The 19220-nt window shown below is 38.7% G+C and overlaps 2 protein-coding genes across 3 annotated transcripts in view; one reads left to right on the top strand and one right to left on the bottom strand.

Annotated features, from left to right (window-relative positions):
• The window catches only part of LOC110025023 (IMPACT family member in pol 5'region), an 18777-nt gene extending 6703 nt beyond the window's left edge, over positions 1-12074 (top strand). Inside the window, exons 5-6 of one of the 2 annotated variants that reach the window (XM_020725254.1) lie at positions 3046-3099; positions 11808-12074. In XM_020725254.1, coding sequence (XP_020580913.1) covers positions 3046-3099; positions 11808-11966 — 213 coding nt within the window. In that variant the 3' untranslated portion in view covers positions 11967-12074. The remainder of the gene's footprint in view (positions 1-3045; positions 3100-11807) is intronic. The other variant, XM_020725255.1, reaches the window with a different exon arrangement.
• A 462-nt stretch (positions 12075-12536) lies between these two features.
• Positions 12537-19220, bottom strand: part of LOC110025069 — a 10387-nt gene continuing 3703 nt past the window's right edge. Inside the window, exons 7-9 of the mRNA XM_020725334.1 lie at positions 14270-14367; positions 13257-14147; positions 12537-12920 (exon numbers count right to left, since the gene is read on the bottom strand). Of these exons, the coding sequence (XP_020580993.1) occupies positions 12807-12920; positions 13257-14147; positions 14270-14367 (1103 nt within the window). The 3' untranslated portion in view covers positions 12537-12806. The remainder of the gene's footprint in view (positions 12921-13256; positions 14148-14269; positions 14368-19220) is intronic.

Genomic DNA, 19220 nt, shown 5'->3' on the forward strand with positions numbered 1-19220 from the left:
CCCCTCCCTGCGCCCCCCCCACCCCCCCCACCCCCTCCCTCAAAATCTATCCCTTTATCTTTATGGTTTGATTTGAAGTAAATCTCACAACCGAGTTGAGGGACATCTCCCCTATATCCAAGTGCAAGTGCTCGTCTCCCTCTACCTTTTCTTCTTTCGACTCCTCATTATCTGTCTCCTCCTCCTACAAACTAAAAGAAATTGGAGTGTGTGATCCTTGCACCGGTGGTCTAGGCATACTTATCCTCATATTAGAAATATAATCCATTTGCTCTCTCGTTATGCAACTGTGCTTCTGTGAGGTGCTTGAAGTTGAATCCTTTTGGTGCCTCCGTTTGAAATGATACAATCTGGGTTCTTGGTGTCATGGTCGTCTAGGTACTCTCGTAGAATCCTTCCGTATATCCATTTTTTCTGGTCTCCTTCATTTGGTTCTCGGATTTCATTATTTGGGTGAGTTTCATTGTCCCCCTCGATCCCCGCGGTCTCAATAGTCGCAGTATTGTCTCTATGCCAGGTTTTAGGCCATTCATGTAATTTCCCTCCAATCTTCATTTAGAAATCCCCTCGGTCATCCCGACAATAATTTGAATTTCTCCCTATATTTCATGACAGTCTCATACACATAGAATTGTTTGTATAGATCTCCTTTCCAAATGGCTCGGAAACATTCCAACAAGCAATCATTAAATTCCTCCCATGAATGGATAAGGTATCTAGCCTTCATCCATTGAAATTATGCTAAGGCTTTCCCCTCCAAATATAACCATTCCACTTTGAGCTTCTTTTCTCCATTTAGCCCATTCACTGTAATGTATCACTCCACCCGTTACACTTGCCCATGTGTGACTTCACCCTCGAAGATCGACATTTTTAACTTCTTTATCCTAGCATCACCAAACTTTCTCTCTCTGGTGTTTCCCCCATGTATCTAGGATGAAACTCCCTCCCTCGATCATAGTCATACCCCATTCTATTTTCTCTCATTCTTTCTTTGTGCTCCTCCCAACCTTGCATAGCCCCTCCATTTTTCGGCCCAATTCTCTTAATCAGAAATCTCTAATTCATCCTCTATCGTACTCCTATGGGGGAGTTTTTGATGGTGGATACATTCCTCCCTATGTTCCTCTTATTCGCTCATTTTTCCTTTCGATCTAGCCACAGATTCTTCGATTAACCCTTGGTTAGGATTTGCAAATTGAGCTGTCGGCAGAATTCTTAGTGTGATCCCAAGGTCACTTACCAGATGGCTCGATCGCGACTCTATCTCGTCGTTCGATGGAGGGTAGTATGCCATGATCTCGTGAGTGTTGCCAGCTACCTCAAAATCGCGATTGTTTCTCGCGCCTAGGCCACACGCTTCCTAGCTAATTAAATTGCGTCTCTATTGCAAGGTTCGGTCTCGAAGGCTGCGATGATCACGTTTTTGGATTTCTCTCTCGCCGAATCCTTACTGTCCAGCGACATGACAATCCCATTTAACCCTCTACGCAACAATCAGGTCACTTCTTCCCAGAATCATGATGCTCAGGTACTAATTTGATACGATTTTTCACGGAAATTGAGGCAGGCACATATTTTATGACAAGAACATGAAACATTCAACATGAATACAAAAATAAGTACCTACAATTTGAGAGGTAGTCGATCTCTCCCAGTTTTTATAATTTGAGATGTAGGAAATCTCTCCCAAACCTTAAACCTAAAACTCACAACAACAATCTCACACATAATGTTAACCCTGATCATATTAGCTCTATTTATACTAAACAATAATAAATAATAAAAGACTAAATTATCTTTGAGTACCGGCGTAACATTATGCAATATTTGCCTGAATTTTCAATGTGGCAGATGAAATTATGAAAGTTTGTTAGCTACCTCAAAATCGTGATTGTTTCTCGCGTCTAGAGCGCACACTTCCCAGCTAACTCAATTGCGTCTCTATTGCAAGGTTCTGTCACAAAGGCTCCGGCGATCATGATTTTTTTTCCTTCTCGCTGAATCCCTGCTGTCTCGCAACTTGATGATTTTGTCTAACCCTGTACACAACGATCCGATCGTTTCTTCCCAAAATCTTGATGCTCAGGTACTAATTTGATATGATTTTGCACATTTTTTCACGGAAATTAAGGCAGACGCATATTTGATTGCAAGAACATCAAAAATTCAACATGAATACAAAAATAAGCATCTATGATTCGAGAGGTTGTTGATCTCTCCCAATCCCTACAATTTGAGATGTAGAAAATCTCTCCCAAATCCTAAACCTAAAACTCACAATAACAATCTCATTCATAATGCTAACCATAATCATATTAACTCTATTTATGCTAAACAATAATAAATAATAAAAGACTAAATTATTTTTTAGCACCAACGTAACATTATAATGCAATATTTGCCTGAATTTTCAAAATGGCAAATGAAATTATGAAACTTTGTAGTTAATGCAGAAGATTGTTTTGGAGTTTTAGGAAAAACTATAAATTGATTCATCTACTTGCTAGCCTTTAATGGTGGAGTGTGGAGATCTGAAAGGGCAGATATACTATAAATCTTATGATGCACCCTATAAATTACATTATGCTAAAACACCCCTTAATTACTGGACTTGGGATGTAAAAGTGGCATAGACTAGAGAATAAATCTAGAGTTTTTTATTAGATTAGATGTATTAGAAGTAAACATCATTGTCTTAATCAAGAGGAGGCACCGACCAAGCTATAAATATTATTTTAGGATATTACTGAGTTTTTTATATATAAACGAAATGATTAAAATTATGAGGTGTAAATTAAATTAATTAAAATAGTAAATTTGAGATAACTTTGAAGAAGTGCTTTAAACGTAGGCCATCATAGGAAGTTTTTTTATAGTAATTTTAATTTTAAAATTCGTAATTTCCAATTGTTCTTTAATAATTTTATGTATAAATAGAACAAAGGTTTTAGCCTTTTTTTTTTCTATAATAAATCAGCCGAGTATTTTATTCAGTCATGAGATCATAATTTTTATTTATATAATTTATCATTCTTATGGCAGGTTCCACTAGGCATGGAGGTGCCATTTGAATTATTAGGACCTGTCTATCATCAGGTTCTCTCATCTTCTCTGAACTTCATGCCAATAAGTTTTCTTTCTGTTTAGAACCACTTTAGGAATTCGTAATATATACATTACCTATCAATTCCTATATATTTACATATGTAACCGTCAAACTTTACTTATTTTACGTTTATACTGTTGAGTTGTGTGGAGCCGAAGCACCAACACGTAATAGAGCACCTAGCGCATATGCGCTGGGTTGTTATGCGCTGGGTTGTGGGTGTCTTTGCGCTCATTGGAGTGTTGTTCGATTACCAGAGGGACTGGTGCATATGCGCCAACCTATGGGCGCATATGGTGTTGTTTTCATATAGTGGTTGACGCTTATGTACCAACCTATTGGCACTTATGCGCCCAATATTAGGCGCTTCACTTCTTTTCTCCTTATGTCTGGAACAGTTTGTACACGAATTAATTGGTTCTTAAGCCAATTTCTAGTGGGGTAAGTGTAATGAAGTGGTTTTTTCTTCTAAAGTTCTTTGACAACTATCCCGTTGAAGGTGAGAATGTTCAAAGAGGTGGATTTCTGTAATTCGACGTGATTCTTGCGTTAGATTGGATAAGGAAGCATTTGAAGTGTGTCATGTAAGTTTTCTTGTGTGTAGAAAGGAAACTTGTGTGAGTTCTTTGTAAAACTTTCTAAATGTAGTTATGGACTTTCCATTAAACTCTTATCAGAGTGGGGTTCGATTTAAGTGAGAGCCCAATGAAGCAATGTTCAAAGTGGAGAAGTTCAATAGAACGAACTTCGCTTTTTAGAAGATGCAGGTGGAGGATTTGTTGTATCAGAAAAAATTATATTTGCCACAACAATGAATCATAAGGAAGCCTGAGTCTATGCCTATGGAGGAATGAGAATTTTTGGATTGAACGACATTATGTTTGATTCAGTTGTCACTTTCCTCATCTGTTGAGTTTAACATTGGGAATGAGAAAACTATGGTGGATCTCATGGGGGTACTGATTAAGATATACAAAAAAGTTTCTGCTTCCAATAAGATTTTTTCTGATGAAGTTATTCAACATGAAGATGATGGAAGACAATTTAGTGGCATAACATCTCAATAACTTTAACATTATAACGAGCCAGCTCTGTTTTGTGAGGATCAAATTTGATGATGAGGTCACGACACTTAGGGGTTTCAATTTGGGTCCACGAGTCGGGTTCAGGTCTACCCCGAAAATGACCCGCACCGGTCAACTTGAACCCGAATGGAATAAGGTCAACCCAAACCCAACTCGAATAATAAACATGTCTAAAATTAAGGCCCGAACCCGAGCTTAACCCGCTAACCCGAAATCAACTTAAAATTTATTGCTTATTCGGGTCATGTTTAGATTTTTGGGTTCAACCAGGACCTGGCCTGAATAATAAACAAGTCGAATTCTTTGACCCAAACCCGATTCGAAAATGTTCAGGTCAACCTTAACCTAAATTTTTTCTAGTTGAGTTGAAGTCATATTGGCATGTCGGGTCAATTTTTGATACCCCTAAGAAAACTAGTGATACTATCTTCATTGTCGGACAACTAGGATGGTTTGGTAATGACGATGAGTAATTCTTCAAAGACTTCAAAGTTGAACTTTGATGATATTGTGGGTCTGATACTGAATGAAGAAGTTTGCAGAAAAGCCGCGAATAGTGAATCTTCAAGTTCTGCATTGAATCTTGATAACTTAAAAGGGAATCTTGGCAAGAATACATGCAGATGCAGATCTAAGTCCAAGAAAGGAAAGCTCAAGTCAAGCAAAGGAGAATGCTGGAACTATGGTAAGAAGGGGTATTTCAAGAAGGACTGCTAAGCTCTAAGGAAAGCTGAAGATTTAGCAGGTTCATGTTAGATAATGGGCACTTAAATTTTTAGGCAAACCACTGTTGGTTCATCAAACACTTCGGTAGTTGTTATATTTTTCTTTATGTATATGTGGATAACATGCTTTTTGAAGGGACATATGGAGAAAATCAGGGACTTGAATAAATAATTATCAAGTGAGTTTGAGATAAAGGATTTAGGTCCAACCAAGAAGATCCTCAAAAAGAGAATTAACATGGACAAGGGTGCAGGAACACTAAAGTTGTCTCAGATAGAGTATGCTGAGAAGATCGTACAAAGGTTCAGCATGAGTGAGGCAAATACAGTTAACACTCCCGCCTATCTAATGTATGGTTCTATTTGTAAATAGAAGAATTTTAAGGGTTTATTTTTAAATATTGTATGGCTCTATATAACTCAAAATGTTAATGAAATGAGGAAGTTTAATTACAAAATCATTCCAATGTGATATTAGAGCTCGAAACTACCGCCTCCAGCTCGATTGGACTTCTTTGGCATTGTCTTCTCGCACGACCAGTAGGATTGGCATCGTCCTCACAGTTGTGAGCTGGGATCACAAATTACGACCAGGAGGATCAACATCATCCTCGCAGTCATGAGCTAGGATGGTGAACTACGAATGAAACGAGATCACAAAGGAGCTGGGAGCTGGGAGTAGGGATCACAAAGCAGTCGCGACCGTAGCTCGCTTTAGGAAGGCAACGAAAGGAGTGCGGCTCGCTGGAAAGGATCACAATAGATAATCCTCGTGATACAATCGATGGGAAGGCAACTATGGGATCACAGGTTGCGGCTCAAGGCTTTTGGCTCGATGTTTAGAGATAAAGTGAAGGGAAGACTACAACGTGACTTCGGTGTAAGGAGGAAACAGTGAAGCATGCTGTTCGAACGTCGTCTGTTTGAGCGTGAGGGTTGCGGCTAGATGCAGTGGAGACGAAGCGAAAGAAAAAACAGTAAGCCTTCATCATGAAGAGAAAGCAATGGAGAAGGGGCTTCATGTAGTGTTAGCAGGAGCGGCGAACGGTTTGATTTATCCGTGTGAATAGAGACGTGCAATCAAGTTTGTGTGGCTTGCGATCGACGAATTCGTGCGACAGAAGCAAACAAATCTTCAGTTGGATTGTGTCGCATGAGAATAACGACTACGACTTCGTGTAGAAGAGTTAAATAAGGGGATTGAGACTTCTGTGGCTCTTGGATTGGGTGAAGGATTTGTGACGATAAGGAAAAAAGACAAGGAATTGACTTCATCAAGCTCAGGTATAATAGGTGCTCAGTGGGAGACCCACATGCACTACAACTATGGAGAAGTAGGACACTTGGACAAGGCTTATCCAAAGCCACCCAAAGAGAGAGAGACGGGTGACATGGATCGTCTAGAAGGGGCTACCGGGAAAATCTGATGGTAGCAGTGAACGAGGGAAAGATAAGGGTGGTCTTCACCAAAGAGGATCACAAGTTTCTAGAGATATTGAAGAAGAAGTAGAGAGCAACATGTGATGTCACTGAGAATGTGTCTACTTTATCGTCATCCAAGGGAACCCTGCTAGTTATGCTCACTTAGCCAAGGTGCTCGTGATACACATGCTCTCGCCTCTATATCCACCACAAGTTCAATAGAATGAATAGTAGATTCTGGTGCATCTCGACATGTAACATGTGCCTCTAATGATTTCTCTTCCTATACCCATCTAGCAGTTCCAGAGAGTATTCAAACCGCTAATGAGATAACACACCCTGTGGTTGGTAAGAAAATAGTGAGGTGTACCAATTCTATGATTTTGTCCAATATTTTGCATGCTCATTTCTTTCGAATGAACCTTTTATCTATTAGTGTTATTACACTCCAACTAAAATGTGTTGTTCATTTATTATTCCAAATGTGATCTTTTAAGAGAAGGGGATTGGCCGGAAACTTGTGACTGATATGTAGCAGACTCTGATACTTGGATAGAGAGGGGATGAACTAAGCCTTAAAATCCATGGTTGAGAATGTTGGAGCAGAAGGATTTGAGGGCAGTGTGGAGGATGTATTGTATTGCTGCTATATCACAGGCGCATTGGACACTCTCTGTTTAGTCTATTGAGTTGTTTATACCCATCATTGTATGAAAAGACAAACAAAAACTTGTGTGTGATGCTTGTGAGTTTAGCGAGCATACCATGAACTCTTTTGTTAGTACTGGTAAAATGAGTTCTTATATTTTTGATTTGGTGCATTAAGATGTATTTGAACCTTGTTCTACAACTTCAATGGATGGTTACAAATATTTTGTAACTTTCATTGATTATTTTTCTCGTCTTACTTAATTATATCTGATGAGAAATAAACATGACGTGCTTGCCTGCTTTAAGGACTTTCACTGGGCAATTCAGACTCAATACGGTGCTGTAGCGAATGTATTGAGGTTTGATAATTTGACAAGTCGTTTTGAGAAAACTTGTCAACCAAAGAGTTACATCATTAAACATGTTCATACACACTGACACAATACAAAGCGGCATAAATGAATAATAGACACATTCTAGAGGTAACTCGAAGCACGATTATCACAATGAATGTCCCAAAACACTTGTGGGGGCAAACAATTTTGACAGCTGCTCCATTAATCAATAGAATACTCTCGAGAGTGTTGGATTGAAAGTTTCCTTATTAGATGTTGAAAAGTGATAATAGTGGGATCCTTTCATTGAAGTTATTTGGATGTGTTTGCTTTGTGAAGACAACAGGTCATCTGTAGTTGAGTTGGATCACAGAGCTGTGAAATGTGTGTTCGTGGGATATTCTGCTATTTAGAAGGGTTATATATGTTGGAGCCCGATCGAAAAGATGGCCTTTGTGAGTATGGATGTGTCATTCAGAGAGTTTGAACCATACTATAATTTGAAGTTGAATTCATCCTTCGGTGACTCAACAACCACTCGAGATATGAGACAAGAGAGAGAGTGTAGTAGTAGTGATGGAGTGTTGCAAGTGGGAGAAATATCATGTCCTCTGATGTGGAATGAATCAACTGAGGAGACGAAAATCGAGGAGATGGGCGTCATTGGTTGTGGGATTTAAACTGAAGGTGAGCTGAGGGTATACACACAGAGGAAGAAGCAAACTCAGGGGACAGATCCTGCGGTACCAACAAGTTCTTTGTCTCAGTCTTCCCCAACTCTTTAAACACCTACACCATCCACCTTTGATTCAAAACTCTCAAGTGATATTATTCCTCCTCCATCCACTTCTAGCCTGCCATCATTAAGGAGGACCTCATGCAGCAATGTGGGACATCCTGATCGTTTTGGGTGGGAACTTGACATTGCAAACTTTTTTTTTATTATTCTAACATCTCACCTTTGCATTGAGCATTGATTGCATCATTGGACTCTGTCTCTATACTCAAGTATTGACATGTTGCTAAAGATGATCCAAAGTGGAAAGTGACAATGCGTGAAGAGCTTATAGCTTTTGATAAAAACCGAACATGAGAGATTGTACCATTACCAGCAGGGAATAAGGTAGTTGTATGCAAGTGGATCTTTACGGTAAAACAAACTCCAGAAGAGAATGTGGAGAGGTACAAAACACGACTAGTGGCAAAATGGTACAGTCAAATGTATGAGATTTGCTACGAAGAAACATTTGCACCAGTGGCGGAGATGAGCACAATGAGTACACTGGCTTCTCTGGCCTTGAATGGTGGATGGAGACTCCACCAACTGGATGTGAAGAATGTTTTTCTTCATGGGGAGCTACTGGAGGAGGTATATATGGAGATACCATTAGGATTCAAAACATCCCAGACAGTGGGCAAGACGTGTAGGCTCAGAAAGTAACTATATGGCTTGAAGCAATTTCATTGAGTCTGGTTTGACAAGTTTAGAATAATGATACTTGGCATGACATACCAGCAAATCAATGCAGACCACACAATATTCTTTCAGCAACATGAATGTCACACTACCATACTTGTGTATATGAATGACATAATTATCACTAGTGATAATGAGGCAGAGATTACTCTACTGAATGGAAGATTAGGGAAGCATTTTGGGGTACAATTTATATACTTTTTTGGAATTAAAGTGACTTATGGACCTGAGGGGATGATCTTATCACAGAGAAAGTATGTATTAGATCTTCTCACAGAGACAAGTTTGCAGGTGGTGCAAACTTGCAGTCCCTTTAATTGATCAGCAAGTTAAGTTCATTATAGAGACCGGTGAATCAGTTGATCGTGAGAGGTACCAGAGGTTAGTTGACCGATATTTTTGTTACAGTGAGTGTGATGAGCTATCACATGCATGATCCAAGGGCAATATGGATGCAGTGTGTCAAATTCTGAGTTATCTAAAGAGTCCACCAGGAAAATGGTTGATATCAGGAAGAATTGGCATGTAGATAGGCTTCTGTGATTTTGATTAGGCAAGTTGTGCTGATGACAAACGATCCATATCAGAATATTACATGTTTGTAAGTTGCAACTTTGTCTCGTGGATGAGCAAGAAACAGTCAGTTGTAGCAAAATCAACAACAGAGACAAAATATAGGGTCATGGCATTAGGAGTTGTTGAGATGATGTGGCTAAATGCTTTGTTAGTTGAACTCAAAGTAGATCAAGGAACTCAAATAAAGTTGTGGTGTGACAACAAGTTGACAATCAACATTACTAACAACACGGTGCAACATGATAGAACTAAACATGTGGAAACTGATAGATTCTTCATCAAGGAGAAGTTGAATAACAGATTGTTAAAACTAAGTCATGTAGCTTCTTGAGAGCAGGTGGTTATTTGCCTCATTAAATGACTTAGCTTAGTGGAGTTAACTAGATTATGTGACAAGATGAGCTTAGAGAATATCTTTCGTCCACCTTGAGGGAGAGTGTTGAGATATGTATCTAATATAATGTTTTATTTGTAAATAGAAAAAGTCTAGGTTTATTTTTAAATGTTTTTTTGGCTCTATATAAGTCAAAATGTTAATGAAATGAAGAAGTTTAATTGCAAAATCATTCCAATTGGTAGTCTCTTCAAACTATCTAAGGAGCTATCACCAAATTCTGAAGCAGAGCAAACATAATGGAGAGAACTCAATATGCTTCAACAGTTGGAAGCTTGATGTATGCGATGATTTGTGTCAGACCTGATATTACATATGTGGTGAGAGTGTTCAACAGGTATATGAGCAATCCATAAATGTATAATTGGGAGCGGTAAAGTGGATTCTCAGGTATTTGAGAGAAACAATCAACAAGGCACTTTATTATTGAAGTGTGGGGATCAATCTATAGGGATTTGTAGATTCAGATCTAGCAAGTGATGCAGACAGTAGGAGAAGTACATCGGGGTATGTCTTTACATTGAGGAACATAACGGTTAGTTGGGTTTCCAAGTTGCAGAAGATCGTTGCACTTTCTACTACGGCGGCCGAATATATTGTTATCACTGATGATTTGGCTACATAGTTTCATGACAGAATTGGGCAAAGAGCAGAGGATTGGAAAGCTCTACAATGATAGTATGAGTGTGATTCTTATTGCTAAGGACGCTGCTTGTCATGTCACGATGAAGTACATTCAGTTGATGTATCATTTCATTCGATTTCTTTTAGAAGATGGGCAGTTATTCATGGAGAAGATATACACAGCTCAAAATTATGGAGATATGTTAACGAATGTGGTAACTACTGAGAAACTGAAACTATATTTGACTTCAGTTGGGTTTTATGAAGGTTGAGACCAGAGGTGAGCCACACCACAGTTTGTTACCACATTATGAGATTATGAAGGCGATTCAGATAGGAGCGATTCAGATAGAGGTGCAAGTACAGAGAACTAGTGCTTGGTGTTATTGTCTCCAAGCAGGAGATTTTTGAGTTGTATGGAGCCGAAGCACCAACAAATAATAGAGTACCCGACGCATGTGTGTCGGGTTATGAGCGCCTTTGAGCCCACATGAGTGTTGTTCGATTACCAGAGGGGCTGGGGCATATGCGCCCACTTATACTTGGGTGTTGCTTTCATACAGAGATGTTGGCACTTATGCGCCAACCAGCTGGTGTTGATTTACCCAATATTAGGCACTTCACTTCTTTTCGCCAAAGGCCACGACATTTAGGCGCCAAATTCGGGCGCCTATGCGCCCGGAGCAGTTTGTAAATGAAGTAACTGGTTCTTAAGCCAATTTCGAGTGTTGTAAGTGTAATGAAGTAGGTTTTCCTTCTGAAATTCTTCGACAAGGTTCTCGATGAATTTGAGAAGGGTTAAAGAGGTGGATTTTTGTAATTTGGTGTGATTTTTGCCTCGGATAGGAGAAGAAAGTTTGTGAAGCGTGTCCTGTAAGTTTTTTTGTGTGTAGAGAGGAAACTTGTGTAAGTTCTTTGTAAAATTTTCTGAATTTCATAGTTAAATTTTTTGGTGATGTGACTCTGTGTTTTTTTCCCCTTATCTGATTTTTTCATGTAAAATTCTTGTATGTTTTTCTTGTTATTTTGATTGTGCTTCCTTTTAGATTTTGTTCTTGTTTTCTCAAATTTGTGCAATCTTGTTATTTCGCGATGTGGTTTAATTTATGATTGATCTTAAATCCTAATAAAGTTGGGAATTATTCTGGAATTTCCCATCATATACCAACCAAACATTTCATTTCACATAAAAAAATACCATCATTTTTAACTTCTTAAAATTGAAATACACTTTTGTATGCATGCATATGTGATCTGGCACGTATGTAATAATCGAAGTCTTAAGTGTTAGATATGTAAATACATAGGAATTGAGTGGTATGTATGTAAATATTCCCTTTCCAAGATTGGGCTACAATTATTGTGCCATCTATTTCTGCATCTTCTTATGGCATGATACTATTTCACAGCTGCAGTCCTTCCAAGTGGAGGATATCAAACAAGACTATGATACTGGTAAAGATGGCTTCACCATGCTTTCTTTCCTTGTGGATTATGAGAAGATTGAGGATTTGGAGACTGCCATCAACTCCACATGCAGCAGAAAAATAGATTTCTACAAACATTAGTTCACAAATTTACAAAGATTTATCACTATTGTATTTCATGAATTTGAGAAAAGGTTCATTTTGTGGGTTCATTTTGTGTGTAAGAACTTATGTGGTATTTATGTAAATGCCCCCTTTTGTTGATAACTATTAGACATATAAATTTAAATAAATGTAAAAATAAATTAAGCACAACATTCCGCTCTCATTTTTGAAGAATTCTACATTGTAAAACGGGCAGATTTTTAGGAGAGCTCTTTTAATAACGTAATAAGGGGAAGCAGCTCTATTAAAATTTACATAAAAAATTAATGTCAATTAATAATTTATAAATTAATAAAATTTGTTCAATTAATTTTTTATTAAAAATAAAGTGTTATATATATATATATATATATATATAATTTAATTTGTTCAATAATTTTTTTTACTAATAAAATTTGAGTGATTTATAAGATTCATGTCATATGCATGTATATCTCCTATACTTACTTCCTAATACCGTGCTCGCAGTAAAACTTCTAAGATTCTTACCGACCAGATTAATCGACGCCGGCCTTAAATTAACACGACAGCCATAAAATGATTCAAACCATATTGATCCAACTTCGCCGCAAGTGTCCATGCAATAGAAACAAATTTGATGAGAATGTATCAGTCAAAAAAGTTTTTCAGCAGTCACCATTTGTTAAGACACAACTTGAACCATCTCTACAAAACCGGCACCAGTAATTAATAGGCCACAAAAATATATGATTCAAAACCCTAATTTTGGAGATGGGGTATCTATGTTTAGAGTCTATGTCGACCTGCTTACAGTTTGTTTATAAACAAAAAAAATTCTCAGAGTTTTTCAGGCAGTCATGGCAGCAAGGACCTGATCAACCTGTTTCGGCAAAATGGGGAACCTAAAGGAGCAATTAGACCAAGACTTTGCATGACTCTCGTACGTCGCGGGCTCAGGATACATTTAGTCTGAGTAGGTTATGATGAAAATGAATATAATTTCGTAACACTATTTAATCAGCATGCGGAGCGAGTGTTGCGAAAGAAAGAGTAAAATGTCAAAGTAGTCCCTACATTGTTTAAATGTATGATCATTTAGTCCTAGCGTCTATGAAAGTGCTAAATTAGTCCCCAAATTTTTTAAATTGGAGCTGAAATAGTCATCTATGAGAACTATTTGACCTATAATAAAATAGTCATGGGGATTAAATTGACACTTTTATAGACTCCAGGATTAAAATGACCCATTGCAAAGAATCAGAGGACTATTTCGACACTTGTCTCAGAAAGGAAAATAATACTTACATTACTAGGACTATCCATTTTCTCTCTTGAAGCATCATGTTTGATAACCGTGCCTCTTTGAGCTCCGTTCATTGCATCTTCCGTCTCATCGGGCTTCATTTCATCACTTTGCTTTGCGAAATTTGATTCGGATTTTACATTTCCATTCATCACATCCAAAAAATCCTTTGATTGGTGGGCACCATTGATCCCTTGATGTTCATTTTTCGCTTTCTCCATTGCATTTGCCGTGTCGAAGCAAGTATTGATTGTCCTGTCATTATTGTCGCATTCAAAAATTTTGTCATCAGAGTCTCCATTTGGCTCTCCTACAGCACTTGGTCCAGCAGTTTTGGCTTGAGTATCACCTCTGGATATTTTGATATCTTTATTCATCGCTCGTCTTGGAATATGTCGCTTCGTGTTCTTCGTCTCCGAATATTTCTTCCTTGAACTGTTTATATATTCAGTGTTCTCAGGAAAGTTTTCCATCTCTTTAGCTTTCAATGCCTCATTTCTAGTCTTTTCAGCTACTTCTCTAACAATCTTTGCCACTAACTTCTTGATGTCTTTAGGATCTAAAACTCCAATCTGAGCATTCTGTTCTACACATTTTGACTCAGATGCCTTATCAAAGAGATTCAAACTTAATTTCTCCCTAGAATTCTTGCGACTCGAACTCCTTAAATCTTTTTTATCCACTGAACTGCAAGTAGAAGCCCTGCTGTTTAAATTTACCATCTCGTTCGATGTTTCGGTCCCACTAGTTCCTTCATTTCTTGCTTTAAATGTTTCACTTCTGGTCCGCCGCTTTGTGAATCCAAATCTCGAAGCTTTAAAATCATCAATGTTTTCGCACGTCACAACCTTAACTTGTTTAGCAGCTTTTGGGTTATCTGAAGAACCAGCTAGCTGAGAGCAGATTTGCCATTAGCACAATTATCACAAAAAATATAGACTTCATGCCATCAAATATCATATTGTATGGCACCCTTTAAAATAACAAGATTGTAATAAGCCAAAAGAAAACTCACAAGAGAATTGTCTGCTATCATGGTTCTCTTTAATCTTCCTTTAATTTGATCTTTTCCTCTACCAGATTCATCTTTCTCTTTCTCGATTTCTGAAATTTCTGTGAAATGATAAATCAGAGATTGTTATTATGTCGAGACAAAGAAAATTTAAAAAATTATTTAAGACAATCAACAACTCTTAGTACAAATTAATACTATCTACCGCCAAATTTATGTTCCTTCAATCAGAAGCAAAAGTTTACACAATAAAATCTGAAGATTATACATACAACATTTTTGGTGTTTTTTTTTTTTTTTTTCAAAGAGCAGTTCTTATGTATTTGCATATAAAACAACTAAGCATCAATTTTTACATATATGCCAACTACCATAAGCATGGAGCGTTAAAAATAGTGGTATTTTTTATATGAGATGTCAAAGCCATAACCGAAAATATCTGCTACATCAAGAGTATCTGACAGCAGCAAGGTGGCGGACACATTACTCATAACTACCTGAGGGCAATGGTGTAATTAGTTACCTAGCTACTAGAGTATTCTACTGTGCCTATATATATGTTTTCTGTGCCTGCGGTAATGTGCTAATGTCAAAATATTTTAATTCCCTGTTTCCCTGTCTCTGGTTGGTTTTATGGTAGCAGAGCCATTGCCCAGGAATCAATCAGGGAGTTCCACCGAGAAACCCTTGTTGGCGGCTGAGAAAGTCATCGGAGGAGAAGATTAAGGAGTGATTAGCTCCAGTGGTTGCCCATTAAATTGTATTGGTATGTAGGAGACCTGCGCCTATCTCATTCCAGTCCTGTAATCCTCTTCCTTTCTTTTCAAAATCCTTCAATACCATAGCAAATGCCAATCTCTCCTTTCTCTGAAACCAATGATTCCTTTGGTAAGGCACCAATGTCAGCCACTGTTATTCCTCCCTCCTTGAAATATTTGCTAAACAACCTAAAGAAATTCGCCTAAAGCATTTCGCTCAAACTCCTTTGACCGCTGATAACTACCATATATGACCGCTGATAACTACCATATATGGAGAGCCCAAATTCTTAAAGCATTCTCGGCAAATGGTTTTATTGGCTTCTTACAAGGTACCATTCCTTGTCCACCAAAGTTTCTTCTCTCCACAGATGATATTCCAACACCAAATCCTGATTATACGAGCTAGATTCTAATTGATCAAAACCTAAACGCTGTATTGTACCCCATCATCTCTCCCTTGATTTTGCCTCTCTCCCTCGATTTAGCCCTATCTGCTTCACCTCTCCACCTATCCTGAAATATGGAACACTATTGCCAAGCGTCTCCAACCCACAAATAGATCAAGGCCCATTTAGTTGAAAAATGAGCTTAAGAATCTTTCCATGAATAATCAATCCATGGCTCAATACCTCACAGCTATCAAAACCTTGGTGACAGTATATCAGCAGAAGGTGGTCACTCAGATGATGAGGATATTATCTTCTATATCTTAATTGGTCTACGAATCAACTACAATACTTTCTAAACATCCATATGCACTCATCGTCAACCCATCACATTGGATGACTTCTATGCGTTATTATGCAGCGAGGAGATAATCAGACAACAGATCAACAAAATCAGAGGCCATTGTAAACCCTCAAGTTGCTCTAAACACATATCATGAAAGGCAAAATACATCCTCTCAAGGGAGAGGCTGACATCAACCATCAAACCTTAACCAATCCAAGTCAAACCGTACCTCCATACGATCAACAGTAGTATGCCAAATTTGCAACAAAGTTGGGCACTCTGCTGCCCACTGCTGGAATCGATCCAATCTCGACTATACGCCCATCAACAAAGCCTTACAAGCCGAATCCTCATGGGTTCTAGACTATAGAGCTACAACACATCTTACGGCGGACCTCAATCAACTTCAAGTTGCTGACCCGACCGACGGTTTTGAACAAGTCCTTGTGGGCAATGGCCAGTCCACTGCGGTAAAACACACAGGTGATGGTATTCTTCCTACACCAACCAACACACTTCGCCTTCCCTCCATATGGCATGTCCCTACCTTTTCTCATAATCTTCTATCAGTTCATAAACTCATTGTTGATAATAATGTAGCAATTCTTTTTTATTGTGCTGGTTTTCTTATCTTTGACCTGCATACCCACCAAATCTTATTTCGTGGCCATAACTTCCAGGGGCTATACTCCGCTTGTATATCACACCGACAATTTAACACAAAGGCCTCTCATCATGCCTTGAACATCTCTTCGCAACTGTCTCCACTTTGGCATAAACGTCTCGAACATCCTCATCCAGAGATTCTCCACCATATATACAAGTTCAACCGGCACTTCATATTCCATCTAGCTTAATTTTATGTAATTGTTGCCAATATAATAAGAGTCATATGAAACCTTTTCCTTCTCTTTCTCTAAAAATGTATTCACCACTACAACTTATACATTCCGAAGTACGGGGTCCATCCCCAATATTATCATATCAAAGTTTTCGCTATTACGTCATTTTTATAGATGACTATTCCAAGTTTTGTTAGCTTTTTCCTATGAAACATACTGAGTTGTGACATATATTTATTAAATTTCTCAATATGCTTGAAACCCAATTCAACACCACTATAAAAATATTCAAATCCGATGGAGGAAGTGAGTACAATAATTCTACAGTTAAACAAACATTCGGTCACTACAGTATTCTCCACCAATTTTCATGCCCATATACTCCTTAACAAAACAGTGTTGCGGAGCGCAGACACCGTCATTTAATTGAAACTACTGGAACATTACTCCATGATGCATCTCTACCCCTCAAGTTTTGGCTCGAAGCATTGCTTGCAGCGGTCTCTCAGTAATCGTATACCTTCCAAAACTACTCAATGGATTACTCCCTACGAACTCCTCCACAAACATACACCTACATACTCTCATCTCAGAATATTTGGATGTCTTTGGTATCCATGGCTGAACCCGTCACTCCTCATAAATTAGCCCCTCGTTCAGCCCCATGTATTTTCCTTGGCTATTCACCGACCCATAAAGGCTTCAAGTGCTACAATCCTCAAACCTCCAAAATCACTATCTCACAGCCATGTTGTCTTCTATGAAAATAATTTTCCTTCAATCTCCACTACCTCCAATCCTCCTCCAACCGAACATACACCCTTTAATCCACTTCTGATGGTTCCCACCACAGCCGTTCAGCATAACTCAGAAACACCGCCAGCCTCAATTACCTCCTCACCGAACCCTTCACAAACATCCAGCCCCACCGCAAGCCTTCAATCTGACCTTCCTTCTCCTAGCACTTCACACCAAGGTGAACTGAGCGAAATACCTCCAGCTGCCCCTCATCCTATGACTACCCGCAGCAAAACAGGCAACCTGAAACCCATTCAACGTCTCAACCTGCTGCAACAAACTCATCCAAAACCTGACCCTACTTCCTACTCCCAAGCCACAAAATCTGCCATATGAAAGAAAGCCATAAGTGAGAAATTTCATGACCAGCAAGCTCAAGGTACATGGGTTCTTGTCCCACCTCCATCTAACCAACCCGTCTTGGGTTCTCGCTGGACATATTGGACCAAATACCATTCGGAGGGCTCTCTGGCACGCTACAAAACTAGGCTTGTAGCTCAGGGTTTTAAACAAGAGCATGGACTTAATTACTATGAGAAGTTCAGAACGTTGGCGAAAATACCAACACTTCGAACTCCCTTGATGGTGCTTTTAATCGGCAATGGCCCATTAAAGAGTTTGATGCGTCCAATGCATTCCTTCATGGTACGCTTAACGAAACTATCTATATGAAACAATCAATTGGGTTTACGGATACTGAATTCCCTCAACATGTATGTTTACTTAAGAGAGCATTTTATGGACTCAAACAATCTTCGCAACAATGGTTCACTACCATATCCGAGTTTTAGGCTAACTCAGGCTTTACAATTAGCAGAGCCAATCCATTGTTACTTATCTCCCGGCAAGATGATCACACTTTATTTCTTCTTTTAAATGTTGACGAGATTCTTGTCACAAATGATTTCATGGAGGCAATTCAGATCCTCACTTAAGCTCTTTGAGAGACTCCAAATCAAACAATTAAGAGATGTGAACAAATTTTTAGGCATTAAGGTTCTCCGGATCTTGACTCAACAATCATATCTTACACATATACTTCAAGAAACAACAATGATAGATTGCAAAAAAGTTTCCACTCCCCTTCCATCTAAGAAGATTGATTCTTCTCACAACACACCACTTCTGGATATTCCGAAGGAGCAAAGAAGTGTTGCTGAAGCCCTTCAGTACCTCACGGTTACTCGCCCCGATATTGCTTTTGTCGTTAACAAAATCTGTTAGCATATGCATCTGCCCACAATAGAGCACTATAAACTTCTCAAACGCCTCCTTCGGGAACCATTGACACTAGTATACTCATTACACATGAGAACTTAACTCTCCAAACATTTTCGGATGCCAATTAGGCAGGTGATTCAGTGAACCAAAAATTCACTACAGGTTTTTGCTCTACATTATGATCGACACCTATCTCATGGACCGTGAAGAAACAACAAACCGTTGCCCGGTCTTTTACGGAGGCTGAGTACCGTGACTTGGCTGCCGCAACAGTTGATATCTTATTGCTTCGTACAGAGCTTGGAGTTGATCAATCACAACCAACCAAGCTATATTGTGACAACATTTCGACGATGACTCTTGCAAATAATCTGGTTTTCCATGCCTGGACTAAACACATCGAAATTGACTACCACTTCATTCGGGGCCATCTCCAACACGGGTAAAATCGAGATTCATTACATTCCTACAAAAGATCAACCTGATGATCTCTTTACTAAAGCTATTCCTAAGCGACCAAAGTTCAAATTCTTCAAATTCAAGCTTCAGGTTTTTTCCAAGAACCATCATTTTGAGGGGGAGGGGGGGGGGGGGAATTAG

Source organism: Phalaenopsis equestris, unplaced genomic scaffold, assembly GCF_001263595.1.
Source record: "Phalaenopsis equestris unplaced genomic scaffold, ASM126359v1 Scaffold000287, whole genome shotgun sequence".
Taxonomy (NCBI): Eukaryota; Viridiplantae; Streptophyta; class Magnoliopsida; order Asparagales; family Orchidaceae; genus Phalaenopsis; species Phalaenopsis equestris.